This window comes from Fringilla coelebs, assembly GCF_963513975.1.
Source record: "Fringilla coelebs genome assembly, chromosome: 4".
Classification (NCBI taxonomy): Eukaryota; Metazoa; Chordata; class Aves; order Passeriformes; family Fringillidae; genus Fringilla; species Fringilla coelebs.
The window spans coordinates 57,833,332-57,848,457 of record NC_140032.1 but is presented as its reverse complement, the minus strand read 5'-3'; the positions used below and the strand labels follow the sequence as shown (position 1 = coordinate 57,848,457).

Below are 15,126 nucleotides of genomic sequence, written 5' to 3'. Positions count from 1 at the left end.
ACTAAATACTCATCACCATGGTCTGATTAGTTTGCATATGGATAAGGTGCAAAAATTAACACTTAGATTTGGATTAGTATTTAAAAACTAATCTGAAAGTTATTTTATTAGCATATTAAACAATTATATTAACAAATAGCACTACTGATAAACAAACATGCAGTTTGAAGTTCTTACCCAGAAGTAGAACGCACAAAAACTGACTTCTCTCTTCTTTCAAGTAAGCAAACTTGCACATAGGTTCAAAATGTTTAATTTAATTACAATTGAAGTCAATATTACAATTGAAGTCAAAGAGTAGAAAGAGAATCTAGAGCAAACATGCACTGCAGCTTGCCCTAAAGGAAGAAATATTGGGCCAATGAAAGCAACCTAAAGAGAATGGGAAATAACAGGCATGTGCTGGCATATTAGGAATGTCTCTTCATAGATGTGCAAGTTTTATTTCACATTGTCCTCACCCTTCTCAATAAGAATGACTGATAGCTTCACTTTGTGATTTCTCAGCTTTTAAGAGTCTATTTTTATTTATTTTTTATGACCAACCTTGCACTTGTTAAATGTAATTTTTGCTTTATGTAACATAGAAAAAAGCACATCTGCAGTATGCTGTCCCATGAATTAACAAGAATGACTGGACATAAGACAAGAAATCCTTTAAAAACATATGTTCACATTAAATATCTGGGCTAGCTCAGTAAAGGAGGTCTTATGGGGTCATTTTTGATGCAGTGCAAGTAAACCATTCCTGCTCTTCTGAAATAGTTTCTTTCAGGTTTATATTGAGCTTGTATAACGACGCATTACATAAATAAGGGCTTAGTTTGTACATTAGTCTTTTACATCTTGGATTCTTACTAAATCCTTGTTTTTACTAACTTGATGCTTAAGAGATATTGATTTCTGCTCCACATGCCTATGGTGTTTATTTTGATATGTCTGGGATTAAAAACTAAATTAACACGCATAATCAGTTTTCTTAGAATTAAAAAGGGTGCTTTGGTACCTTTGGTTACATTCTTCTGAAGAAAAAGGAGAGCAGAAGAGATGTGATAAAAAAGGGATCAATTTATTCAATCACTGGGTATAAAAACATTAGCCCTGGGAAAGGCCCTTTCTCTAAGAGCTTTAGCTGCCCAGTCTCACTTGTGTGGCACAAAATAATTTGCATTTTTAGAGAAAATTCACGTCTTCTGCGAGCTCTAGTGAAACATGAATAAATTGCTTTCTTTTCCTCTTTTTCTGATTTTATAAAGCTGAATCCATTAGGGGCTGAGTCAAATTGTAATGAAAGAAAGGCAACAACTGAGATGATGGAAACCCTGGATTAGATTTCTTAGTAGTCCAAGCCCAGCTGTCATGGCCTACGTGTCAAGTTAGTACTCTTTGGGGAGGCCTGGCACTACATGTGAATATTTTTTTTTTAACTGCTGTGTTACAACAGGTCTCTAAAGCAGCTAGGAATTAAACAGAGATGCAGAGATTAAGAATTAAATAGAGCCACAGCAAACATTCCACCAGGGAGACTTGCAGTGGGGCAAGTAAACCTTCCCAGGGCTATTCCCCACTGCCATGCCTGGCAGGCTTTCCTGTGACCTGGAGACTCTGAAGCCTCCAAGTGGGGCTGTCTTATTCCAGTTTATAGCAATGAATTTTGTCTGTTACACCTTGTGAGCTTTGCTATGAGGTAGGACTATGTTTTCATCAGTACATACAGATCTCAGCATGGATTCTAAGCCAGTTACTCTTTTTGTAAGGAAGACCTAGTGTCAAACCACCAAACATTCACCTGAGTACAGACTGATGTTAAATTATCAAATTACTGGTACCCAGAGTCTTCTACCTAGTGCTTGGAATTTATCCAGCTTCCAAAGAGACTCTCACATCCTCCCATGAAGGGGCATGATGGCACAGTCAAGTGCACAGTCAAGTGCCCTGGTCTGTAAAAGATTCAGTCACCTGAAATCATCTCAAGTTCACCATTCACTTTGTGAATTTGGGGAAATCATTATCTTTTCAAGCCTAAGATAATCTTATAATAGATTTCCTCAATTGTGGAAACAGTTTATAAAAAAAGTAAAATCTACCAGAATCCCTATCTGACTTGTGCCCTGGGGGAAAATTCCTTCCTTATTTCTCAGCTGGTGGCTTTGCATGATTTCTCTCATCTTAGGAAAGCATTTGAAACCAGCAGCAGCTGCTGTCTGCCTGCACTTCCACTGGTGCCCTTGTGAGAGACAGAACTGAGCAGCAACACCTAAATAACCCTGTTTCCTTTTCTCCCCTTGCATTGTGGTTAGGGAAAAGATCCAAAAGAAGGCAGATCACCCATTGCTGCTCTCCTTCCCTTGCACCTAGAAGTCCATGCCTCCCCTCAGCTCTGCTGAGTGTCTGCCACACTGGGAGTACCTGCTGGTGACTCTCATCACTGTGGTCAAGGAGTGGAATGGGAGGGTGACATTTTTTACTTCATGAAGACATTTTGCTTTCCCGCTGCATACTTCTAATCTCTGCTGTTCCTTGAGCAAAACAGTGTGACTGGAATGGCATAATTCAAAGTGAATTTAAAATTTCTGAAGTCAAATGTTTTATAAAATGATCTGTTTTGAAGCAATTTGGCAAAGCTGACATAACCATGCTAACTTCAGTGAACCTGCATTGGCTGCATCAGTTGAGAATTGGACCCAGACTAGCCAGAGCATTTATTTTTAAATTCTAGCTTCTGCTGGCTTTTTCTTAAAAGTCTCTGTAGTTCTCTAACTTTCTAAAGTAGCTCACAAGTCTTGTGCTACTGCTAATAAAACAGAAAATCCATTTCCATTTTTCAGTGTAATCTTTTTTTCATGTGAATCTATTTCTCATCAAAAGAAGCAAGTGACTGGTGTGAAAGCTGGAGCTCTCTACTTAGCTGTAAAGGCAAGTCTTGGTCTTTCAAGTTGTCACACGTTGTCTGGGAGATCCTGGCCATACATTCAAAAACTAGGAGGGAGAAACTAAACACCCTGTGTTGCTGTGGCCAGCAAAAGTATTGTTCCCAATGCTTGGTGAAGAGAATTAGGTCTGATTTCTGATTCTGTGTTCTCAATCTGTTGGTAAAATCAGCAACAAAAGCTGAGACAAAGGGGATTCTCCCAAGTGCCCATGGGAGAGGTATGTCCTATAGCACATCAGTGTCAGCACGTGTCACTGGTGCATAAACCAGGACCTTCATTTCCAGCAGTTATTTTTGTTGGTTATTTCTAAAAGATAAGTAGGAGCACTTTTCTTCAGTCTTAGAGGGGAGCAATATTCTCCCCAGACAAGCTCAGTCACAAGAAAATTGATGCTTCCATAAGGGATTCCATACCTTTTTTTTAAAGAACATCATCTTCCAGACACTTCCCTACATCTCCTCAGGCAGAGAGGATGCACTCATGCCTGGGGTGCCTTAGAAGATGTAAAGCTAAAGTCGGGTAAGGAGAAAAAAATCTCAATGGCATTCCTTTTTTTCTTCTTGTAGCAGATGCATTGCTGGGATTTCTCTGCTTTACTGACTTCTGCTTCTGTACCCAAATGATACCTTTGGCTAAGCTCTTAGAAGACAGTTTCCCAGGCAAAAAAAAAAACCCTGCATTATACAGACCTTAGATGATAAACAGTTAGCAAGCCACCAGGCAGAGAGATGGAGGTGGAGATCACTGGAGATGCTGGAAGCCATGAAAAAGTGCTCTTAAAAGTGTAATTCTAGAAGGGCAGGTAAACTTTTTGAGACCTGAAAACAGCAGAGCCAAACCAAAACATAAAGAATGAGAGCTGCAGAACAAGAAACTCTCAACAAAATTACACAGGATGCTCATGTCAAAATACAGACGTAAAGCAGAAAGAAGTAAAATCAGAGATATTTTAAGTCAGAGCAGTCTGATACTGTATATCATCCTCGGTATGATGACGGCATACAGTTAAGCAAGAGGACGTGTTTAAGTAATCTGTGTTTCCCAGTTTTCCTCCCCTGGGACACCTTGAAGGAACCTGAATTTCAGAGAAAGGAGTGCTAACCACTCTGTGACAGCCAGGTCCTTTGAAGACACATCAAGCTGCATATTCAGAAATAAATATTACACACTGCCAGTGAGCAGCTCTTCTGCTCAGTGTTTTGCTCGGTGGGTAGAAGATGGTGTTCACAAAAAGCACGCACATGAACTGTCCTGCTATGCTGTCTTGCGGATTTTAATTGTGTTTTTATACCAAATATTTAACAGACAAAACGCACTATGTCTTAGCAAAGGAAAAAGGATGAGGTTTTATGTGTAGTCACATAGTTGCACAGTAAATGCAAAAAGTAAATTCTCCAGCAGAGTATTTAAATTTACAGTACAAAGACTGTAGTGAATTGGGGGAAGACAGCAAGAATTTTTCAGTGTAGTGGCTTTGTTATGAATTGGTGTCAGAATCATCACTGTGCCTGAAATCTGTGGCTTCACAGCTACTGTACTTCATTTATTTACTGAGCACCCAATATACCTGGCTTTGCGGTTTGTTTTTTTTTTTTAAGTGAAGTAGCCATGATAATTCTGCACACAATTTAGGAACAAATATGCTGCTTCTGTTATGATCAATATGTTGTCAGAAACATCAGCCACTTACTGCTTCTTTGAGAGTAGATTTCATTCATAACTCTAAAGATGTGTGTTAAAACTTTGATGCAATATCATTGAGATAGTCACATTTCTGTAAAAGTCTATAGGAATGCCTCTAAAATACTGGTAGATGTTCTTTGAGACAATAAACTGCCTCTTCTGTGAGCAAGGTAAGGGTTTCCTTTCATGTGGATTTCTGAGTAGATTTCAGGCTCAGTCTTTTAGAGATAGGCAAAGATAGAGGCAATAGAAGTGTTCTTATACTCCTTGTGTGTTCTCACCAGCTCCTTAGGGTAGCCAAGAGCAAGTTTGGCTTCTACCACAAGAGTAAGCAGACGCTCTTTGCTCAGAAGTTTGCTCAGCAGGTTCCCCCCAGGACTTGTCCTGTCTTTAGGAGACAGCAAGTAGGTTACAGTTGTGATCATTCTGCATCTGGATGGGGACTGAAAAAAAAGAAACCCTTCTCTAGGCCATTTGGGAATTCTGCTTTGACTGTGGAAATTTTGATTAACCAGCTGGGCAGATGCTCACCTGCTTTGTGCTGCTGGAAAACTTTGCCTTTGACTGAGAATATTTGAAGACACTAAATGGCAAATGCAAAGTTGAGCCAGAGACAAGATGCTGTACTGAAATTTAAGGCTAATAGTTTGGATTTAATGTAGAATTCGTTGACAGTAAAGGTCAACAAAAACTATGAGCTAAAAACTGGCAGCAATTTTGTTCAGGTTTCTTCATGTTTGAAGTGATCTTCTTGATGATTGTTTTCCAAAGCTGATTTTTCTGTGTCGCCAATATTTGTGTAGAATTTTTGTGATCTCTAACTTCCAGATACACAAAAGACATGGTGTCATATTTTTGCCTTGAGAAAAATCCCTGGTTTTCTACCTGCAGTCAACAATTTGGCCTGATAGAGCTGTTATTTAAAATTGATGTTCAACAAATGGTTTGAGCAAAAGATGTCACAGATGATTGTATAACAATGCACAGAACTGAAAAAAGTGGGATCAAGAGAGATTTCCATTTCTGTAAAAATATCTGGAACATGCCCAAACTATCTAAGAGAGGAAGATTAATTTGTCTGAGAACTGTTGAATATGAGTAAGTAAACAATGGAAGTTATTAGTTAGGGAAAAATTCATATTCCTGTTAGGTTTTCTCACCCAAACCAGAAAAACCTTTCACTTTCGTTATAGTGCCATAGTCTGAGTAGGCTCTTCAAAAGCTCAGGAAATAAATTCTGCTTCTCATTCATAAACTTGCCCATCTGTGAAGCCTTTATTCAGAGAAACCTACCTGCTCAAGTGCTTGCTGTAGTTCATTAAAGACTCCCATTTGTACTCATAAAGACTCATTCATTGCCCTCAATAATATATATGGTGTGCTGAAAGAGAACCAACTCTTGCTTTTACAATCTAAATTAAACAACTTTGTCTAATAAAAGAAGCACTGTCTCACTTCCACTAGGCCGTAAGCCCTAAGGGTCTTGTATTTGCGTGTTTATTATTTATATATTTTTTGCCAAATTGTTCTTCAAGGATCTGAAAGCTGAGACAACTGAGTCGCTTAAATTGTTTCTTTCTCTGCCTCCTTAGAAATACACAGGCAAGCATGGGCAAAACTGTACTGAAGCAAATACTCATCCATAAACTTATTCTAAAATGCAATTGGATGATCTTCTGTCTTTTTCTCAGTCCCACTTTCTAACCTTCCTCATCTTGAGAGTCCATCTCTATTATGTGTGGCTTTTCCAAATGCCCATGATTAATAACTGCTGTGATTCATTAGCCTGTGTTGTTGGCAGTGTTTCCCCAATGGGAGCATTTGCTATCTAGGGATAGTCCATGATTGCTCTGCCTCCTGGAACAGTAAGATGCTTTCAATCTAATGTGCTGTCCATGTTTTAGCATAAAATAATATTAAGGCATCCACATAATGGAACCATCTGAAGATCCATTTTATTAAGCACTGGAAGAAAATGTGTGTGTGTTTGCATGTGCCAGGGAAGCATAAACAGCAAACCTTTCACCAATCGTCATTTCTGCGAGGGTTTCACATAAAGACACAGATATTTTGAGGTGTAGCTCTTTGGCTGTGAGCATGAAAAAATACTCCATAGCCAATATCTTACCTGGTGCAATTAACTTACTCAAATTATGTACAGCCCATTTGAAGAAGGAAAAATGGGAAACAGAGGTAGGTTTATTGTACTTATTCCATTTTGTGGGTATTTATTTTAAATGTAATCTACCTTCAAGTACAGAGCTGTACTGCTCTTAAAAGATTGCTGCTTCAAGTTGCTCCACATACCTTAACATAGCATGGACCCTTTTTACATTATATGATCAACTTTTTGACAGTGCAGGGCCAGCACAGCTAATGGAATAATAGCCTGCAGGGTCCAGCTAAATGATATACGAATATAATCAACCTTTGTGATGACTATTCAAAAGTAATCCCTTTAGCTTTCAACTGCAACATATATTTCAACCAGGCAAAGCCATATGAAGAAAATCTCTGCAGACTCCACTGTTGCAATATGGCCTTCATATCCCCACAGTGTGTTTGCTGCTCACAGTGAGTTTTAAATTTAAGGTAATGGCTACTGTATATTCATGTGAGCATAGAACAATACCTTTGATTTGTTGGAGAAATGTTACATTAGCTACCAAGGGCCCTATTCAGTAAACTTTGACACAACCCTTATATATGGTTTACTGCTTATTCTAAATGGAATATGCCTGATAGAAATTGTTTGCATGCCCAAATTGTACAAATTCATTAATCTTTATATTAATGAAATCTCAAAGTACAACTGCCTCTATTCCACGTGACCCAAGTCCAGAAACATGGTTAAACAGGTAGGCCCAACATCCTTCTAAAAGGCATTGCATCAATTTTCATTTGTCAAGACAGAAAAATACGTCAGAAGATCATCTGCAAGTATGGGAGGAGCATGTTGTTTGCAGTCATATTATTTTCTGCTCTATCTCTAGTCCTACACTATTAGATCATTCTTCAGATTATGTAACTAAAAGCAGCTGTGTGACCTTTAAAAATGCAAGTAAATTTTCAGATACAATAATGGGTTCTATCTCATCAGCTGTGTATCACTGACATGTAATACATTGAGATAGTCTTGCTTTCTCTCCCCTTTGTGACAAAACATGCAGTATTGGCTAGTGGTGGATCTGAATACATGGAATTAATTCTGTCAAAGGAAAATAGATGTAATGAAAATGCTGTGTTGCCTTATATTACAACTTCTGTATGTACGCTATAGTCAGAGTTCAGTCTCATCAGCAGGAGTTGCAAATAGGGCCATGTTTGTGTACAGGCACTTGAATCCATGTGAGAACATAACAGCATGTTACCATATCTTGTTTGAGGTGATGTGTTGGAGGATTCTGCTTAAGCAGGTGAGCTGTAATGAAGGAATAGGAGAGCCTGTGGACTTTTCCTCTATTTGTTTGCCATGACATTTCTTGAGCCCACAGGAAACTACTGCATGCTCACCATCCTGCAGCAGGGAATTCCAGTGATGAGATGGCAGTGCACAAAAAAGCCCTTGCTTTGTATCCAAGCCCACCACCTCCCACTTTCAGTAGACCCTAGCTCATTTTTTTTATTTAGAAAACACAGTGAAAAATGGTTTCTGGGTCACCTCGTGCTTGCTACGCTCACTCTTACTTATGTCATTGTCTTAAAAAAATTTCTTTTTTTCTTTTTCAAAATAGTGTCAGTTGAAACTATATACCTGAAACAATAATCCTCTTATGATTTCATCACTTCATGGAGCTTTCATTGGAATTCTTGTTTAATAAAGTCCAGCAGTCTTTGAATAATGCAAACCTTGCATTTGAATGGATTCTCATCACGTGGGCATGCAGTCTCAGGTGTTGTCTGTTTCATTTTCTTTATAATCTTTTGAGAGAATGATGCCTAAAATTCCTGTCTTGTCTGGAGTTAGTTGTAGCTTCAGTCTTTTTGGGTGTGGCCTTCTTTCTTTGGTATGGCTTTTCACTAATCATATAATGTAAAGGAGTTGCAGCCCTGCATTGTTTTCTCCCAAAAACATAATGAAATAATGAGATTTTTAGAAGTGTAGCGTCCTGTAGATACACACACGGAAACAGAAGGAACAGAGATGCCAATTCTAAATGCACTGAAAATCCAACCAGACAATTTTAATTATATTTTATCAACAGCAGTGGTAATCTGTCAGGGACATCCTATTATGATTAATTATATTTACATTTTATTAATACATATTAATGTTATCTCCACATTTTGCACAATAAGATGGAAGGAGAATGCTTGATGGTGTGATCTGTGGTGGTATATATGTATTATCATTATGAATATGAGATGCTTTTATTGTTTCCAAATAGCATAGGCCAAACAAATGCCAAGAAAACATTTATGGCTCAGTATTCCATCAGTTATCCTTGATATGCTTAATATGTGCTGGGAGAGCAGAGCTGTTAATCAGCCAATAATAGCTTGGTGCCCAAGTGTGAAGGCAAAAGGCCGAAAGGTGCACGAGAAAAGCAATTTCTGCTGTAACTCCCCATCTGTCATGTGCACATCCCCACTGTCTCTTGCACGTGTCAGTGTCTGTAGCTGTCAGAGACACACTTTTCTGTGTGTTTGCCTGGAAATACAGATGTTGCTGTACCCAGCCACACTTTGCACCACCTTTCCACCAAAGTGCATCCACTGGAAAGAGCAGCAACACTGCACTGGTGTGAAGCTGGGGTGGGACAGCACATTTCTGGGCTGCTTGCCACTAGCTGACTTTCTAAACCAAACCCAGCCATGCAGGTTTTATTAGATTTTTTTCATTTGAGACTTGGTCTGCTAGGAAAGGAATTCCCATTCATTTACTTTAGGCCTTGTTTCAGAATGTGTCACCTGGAATAACTACATTGTTAAATACAGAGTAAACCACTAACACACACACTGCCCTCATACATAATGAGACTCCATATGGGAATGCCGGTTCTCAGATAGTCTTCATAGATTTATTTATCCCGTTCTTACTTGCATACAACTATGGATAAAGTCCTAGTTAGCAACTATATTTAATAAAAGCCTGTGAAATGACAAAACAGAAATTTTATTGAATCATGAGTGGTGCTGTAGTTTTAATCTGTTCCAGACATTGTACCAGCAGAGACACTGCTTCAAACATTATTTTTAACCCCCACCAGAACTGGATTATTTATTTTGGCCATGAGTTAAATTATTATGCCAAACAAACACCATTGGTATTGCTGTGACTAAAAGCTAAAGTCCAGTTTTAGGCATCACAGTACAAAGAGGTAGTGACAAATTGAGGGGGATCCAGTTAAGAAAACATGAGTTCCCTTCAAATATTGAAGAGACTGTGTTTGCTTAGCCTCCAAAAGAGAAGATTACAGAAAGGAAAATAGTCTTTCAAGCTATAAGGAGTTATTCTGAAAGAGGGCTGTTCCATTGTTCTTTGTGTCTGCAAAAGGTAGAACAAGAGAAAATCAGTTTAATTTGCAATAAATATTTATCTTAAGTATTAGGGAAGAAACAGAGCAATAAGGCTGTGAAGCACTGAAACAGAGAGATTAGGGATGTTGGGAAACAGCCTTCATCAGAAGCCTTGGAGAATAGATGTCAGGGATGGACTAGATATAGAAGTGTGCTTTCTTCATTTGAAGAGATGAAGCAGATCAGTGGCTCCCAAAATAAGGAACAATGCCCCAGGGATTTTGTAGGTGGAATGAGGCAGAGAGAAGTGTGTTCCTGGAGAGTCCCTGAGAACAGAGCAGGAAGTGCAGCCAGGAGATGGGAGTTTGGTGTGGAAGTGAGGAAGGAATGAGACAGCATCACTGGAGCAAATCAACTCTGTGGCTGTCAAGAACTGCAGAGTCAAGCCATGGCCTCCCAGCCACCTGTGCCCTGATCACATCCCATGAGGAAGACCCCACTGAGAGGTTGCAGCCTTCTTTTGCTTCCTGCCCTGCTCAATTCCTCCCCTGCATGGTGTTCCTCTTGCCTGCCATCATTCAGCACTCTCTTGGCCATTGTCTCCTCCCAAATGTATCTCCCTTGTTGGCTCCCCAGCTGGTCCCACCCAGACCTGTCCTGTTGGAGAACTGCTGCCCAGCAGTGCAAGAAATGGGACCAGAAACCCCTGTCAGTTCTGTGTTTCTAGAATTATATCTTATGTGACTCACCTCTGTGTTTTTTAGATTTCCTTTTCTTGTGACTTTTTTCCATAGGTCATGTTTTTCAATTGATCCATTTAGGCCTTTTAACCATTAAAAGTTTTGTAAGTCTCAAACACTCATGCACTTTTTTTTTTTTATAACAGAACCTGGTGAAGAGACAAGTGCCTCAAAGCCTCTGTGAGCCTCTGTCCAAGATACCAGTTCAAGATTTTCCTGGTACAGTATTTGCTCTTAATCCACAGGCTTTATACCAATCTGCTGATTTTTACAAAATGTCATTGCTATCAATACTTAACCTGATTTTGACAGGCAATTACACACCATCTCTGTATTACTATGTCTAAATAGTAATATTTTTCCTGCTCATAAATGAATGAATTCACACTTCCCTCAGTTTTTTTACACATATTCCCAGTTTTAGAATTTAATTGCCTTTGATCGTGTAATTACTTTTAATTTACAGAAATAAGCCTTTGAGACAGAAACAAATCTGATTAATTAGATGCCAACCCCAAATATAAAACATGTAGATATCAATGTATATACATAAACTTCTGACATTTTAGTATTTTTCTATTTGCTGTTTTTTGTTCTAGAGCATACCTGCTATTGACAGAGAAGCTGATGTATAATGAGTACAAGAAGATCCTTGAAGAGTAGTGCAACAAAGGAGGAATTTCAGCAAAGGTTTTGTCATTAAAATGCTATTATCAAAAAAAAAGCATCTGTCATTTAAATAAATTGTTTTAAAAGACAAAGAGTAGTAGAATAGAAAGTTATTACTTTGTGCCCCCATTTCTTAATATCTTCCAAAGTGTCAAGATCCTCCTGTTAAGATATTAAACACGAATGGGAATCCAAGATGCTCAATGCCTTGTAAGATCAGGCTCCAAATGTTTTCTGTAAATCCCAGATTGTGGTCCCTCAGAAAAACTTATTCATAGAGCTACCAGTGATTTTAGCATGTGTGTAATGATTTGGGTTCAGCTGTTGCTGAAACAGAATAGATCCAGCCTGGGTGGCGCACTAAGGTGCAATTTTGATCAAATCTGTATCACAGGTTGGACTCAAAACACAACCAGGTTTGTTTAAAATCCATCTGGATGCAATCCAGTGCCATGTGCTGAGGGATTACCCTGCCTGGAGGTGAGACCAGGTGTTGTCCCTCCCAACCTGACCCATTGTGTGACTGCGCTTCACACCATCAGGTAAACTAAAATTATGCTTAGGTTCTTTCTGGTAAATAATCTGAAGCACTGATTTTGGAGTCTGTGTAAAAAATTGTGTCCTGTTTTGAGCTGATGAAACTCCTGACACTGGGTTCCCCACCCCACAGTTCCCGCTGACATCTGTGGTCTTCACAGTCCTCAGGGAAATCAGAGTCCTCAGAGCCTGCTGCTATTGCTGTTGGCATTAGGAAGAGTTAGAGGACAGAAGATGGAAGTTATCACTTTGCAAAATACACATAAAAACAGGATTTGGAACCTTTGAATTTTATTTAAGAAAATTGGTGATTCATAATTTTGCATATTAGAAAAACCCTTCTTTTTAACTAAACAAAGAAAGCTTTATCACTCCCAATAGCCAACCATTCCTTTCTTTAAATGGAGGTTTCCAGACTCAGAGTTTGTAGTGAGGTCCATTAGACCAATAATCAGGTTTTATGATGGTGTTTGAGCAAGCATTAGCTTTTGCCATAGTAATAACTCAAGTCACAGTTTTCTTCAGGATTGTAATCCAAGTATTTGGTTGACATGTGACAATAGGGTTTCTCCCTGTTAAAGAATAGTAAAAATGTATCATTAACCAGCTCTTATTAGACTATTTTTGATCCAAAATGCTGTGTACATGCAATTTAAATACAAATAGCTCAGTAATTTTATTCTTTTGTTTATAGGTCTTTATTGTCTGAACACCGTGCTTATTATAACCATGTTAATTTAGAAGGCTTTTGCAAGGCTGAAAAGTTGTATAGAAATATTCCCATGTGCAATTTTGCACACACATAGGCAACAAATCTCTTTGCTGAGTGTTAAAATGAGGTAAACATTTTATGGAAACCAGAAAGAGAAACAGAATCACGAATTAAATATAAACATCTGGGTTGTCTACCCCTTAATTTTCCCCCTTATATTTTAATAGTATCGATAGGAAATAAGAAAAACATTCTAAAACCAGTACAATTTTTCAAATAATATCTTAAAATCCAATTAATCTACAAGCTCTTCTAATCTTTGTAAGTATAGCATGACTGCTAATTTTAGATATTTGGAATTTCTTTTATCAAAATATTGTCAAAAGAAATGACATAATTGAATTTGGCCTTCACAGTAAAAAAAAATTAGTACATAACATAAACTCCACCAATATTCTAGAAAAGACAATTATCAATTTACCAAGGGCAAGTTTCTAAATTCTTAATTGCTTTTAACCCCATGTACATTTCTGCAGGAACTGAACATTCTGGTTTTGTGTCTCAAAACTTATTGTGTAGTTATGTTAAATAGAATCCATGGTTTTCACTATTTTTTGCCAATTTGTACTCATTACTACATGATAACTCTGATATGCTTGTGAAAAATGGTCATGAATTAATCCCCTAGAGCATTAACTCTCCCATACTTTTAAACACTTTTTCATCATGCAGCTTTTAATAAAAATAAGGGGAAATTTATCATCCTATAGCAATGTAAGTGTGAGTTCTGTTCTTGAAAGTCAGGAAGCTTTAGGAGCAAATCGTGTTTATTGTGCTAAATATACCCGTCTGCCATCCCAGGAACAGTTTGTCTGATGAGTAACTCTCAGTATGGCAGAATGCAGGTGTTGTTCAGCCCCTTGCAGACCTTTTCAGTGGGAAAATGAAGGCTCTTCCCCCTTCAAATTAATGGGGCCAGGAGGTTAGGCAGGATGTTGTTCCCTACGTCGTTGTTAGGACAGGATCCTGGAATAAAGCTCTCAGCTGCTGGGAGCAGTCAGAGCTGCAGGGGTCACAGCAGCACCAGTGAGCACCTCACACACCCCAGCTGAAAGCCCAGTGCTCACTGCACGTGGCTGAAGTATCCACCCAGTGCTGCTACAGAAGGAAAGTCACCACTCTGAATTAGAAGAGCTCTCCCAACGTCACTTCCCTTTGCTGATCTCTCATCAGACACAGCCCTGCTCTTAAGATCTGTGGGGATCAGAGCTCACAGTGGTGTAATGGAGCTTCTGTCTTTTTTTGTCTCTTTCCTTGAGAGGTGCTTTAATTCCTTGAAGGAGCTGCTGTTACGGAGCACAGTTATTCTCTACCCTGACTCCTCCTTTATCCTTGCACTCCTTCCTCCAAGTTTTACCAGAAAGCACCTGATCCTCTGACCCTTAATTTGCAATCAGGAAGGACGACTAGTGAGAGAATATGTATTGCAGTTTTCAACTTTCTCTCTGCTCTCAGAAACCACAGGCAGAGTTGACTTTAGTTAGGAAAGCAAGCAGATCAGTTTGGCCTGTAATGCCAATCTATTTCAAACCAGAGACTTGTCAAATTTATATAGCAATGAATATCTGAATAGTCCTGAAGTGTAATGTCTCTAAAATCTACATTTTGTGGATACCTAGGATATGTTAGGTTGGCAATTAAGGTGGCTTTGTTGAGTAGGGCTTTAGTAGGTTTCACTGTGGATGTATCCAATGGTATTGACTAAAACTTTGTAGCAGAGAGGAAGATTGTACCTCAGAAAGGATTCTGTTTATAATTATGAAAAGCTTATTTTCTGACCATTAATAGGGTGTATCTTGTTAATTATGATGATGCATAAGGTATTTCACCTGTAATGCCATTTAGAAAATTAATGTTTGAGTCACAGAAAGGTCATTGCCATTCTGGAAGGAATCCATCCATTTCTAAATAGGCCATCCGAATGTAGACTAAGAAATACTCTATATATAATTACCTGGAAATAGATGGAATAAATAAGATTGATGATAGGTGTTAATAAAGCCACATGTTATTTTCCTGCTAGGAAAAAGTAGATTGTAATGGGAAGAAGCAATAATATACATGTAAAAATGCAAGAAATAGGTTGAAATCTTGAGTAGTTCTATGAGGTGCAGCTATTACTCATGAGATAAGAACTCAGCCCTCAGAAGTGGTGTGCATCAAGGACTTTATCCTGAGATTCAGGCAGGTATTTCTGAAGACAGCTCCTACAGAAAAGAGAATGAGGACTTTTTTTTTTTTTTTAACAAACCTGTGTCTTATTTGACAACATAACTTCAACACCTCTAATACCTCAAATACCTCTATAATTTCCACATAAATGCCTACAAGT

The 15,126-nt window shown here is 38.5% G+C and overlaps 1 protein-coding gene across 1 annotated transcript in view; it reads left to right on the top strand.

Annotated features, from left to right (window-relative positions):
• The window catches only part of TTC29 (tetratricopeptide repeat domain 29), a gene marked incomplete at its 5' end in the record, with an annotated part of 111,034 nt that extends 99,593 nt beyond the window's left edge, over nucleotides 1–11,441 (top strand). The window contains 2 exons of the mRNA XM_084204973.1: nucleotides 10,963–11,035; nucleotides 11,416–11,441. Of these exons, the coding sequence (XP_084061099.1) occupies nucleotides 10,963–11,000 (38 nt within the window). The 3' untranslated portion in view covers nucleotides 11,001–11,035; nucleotides 11,416–11,441. The remainder of the gene's footprint in view (nucleotides 1–10,962; nucleotides 11,036–11,415) is intronic.
• Nucleotides 11,442–15,126: the final 3,685 nt, after the last annotated feature.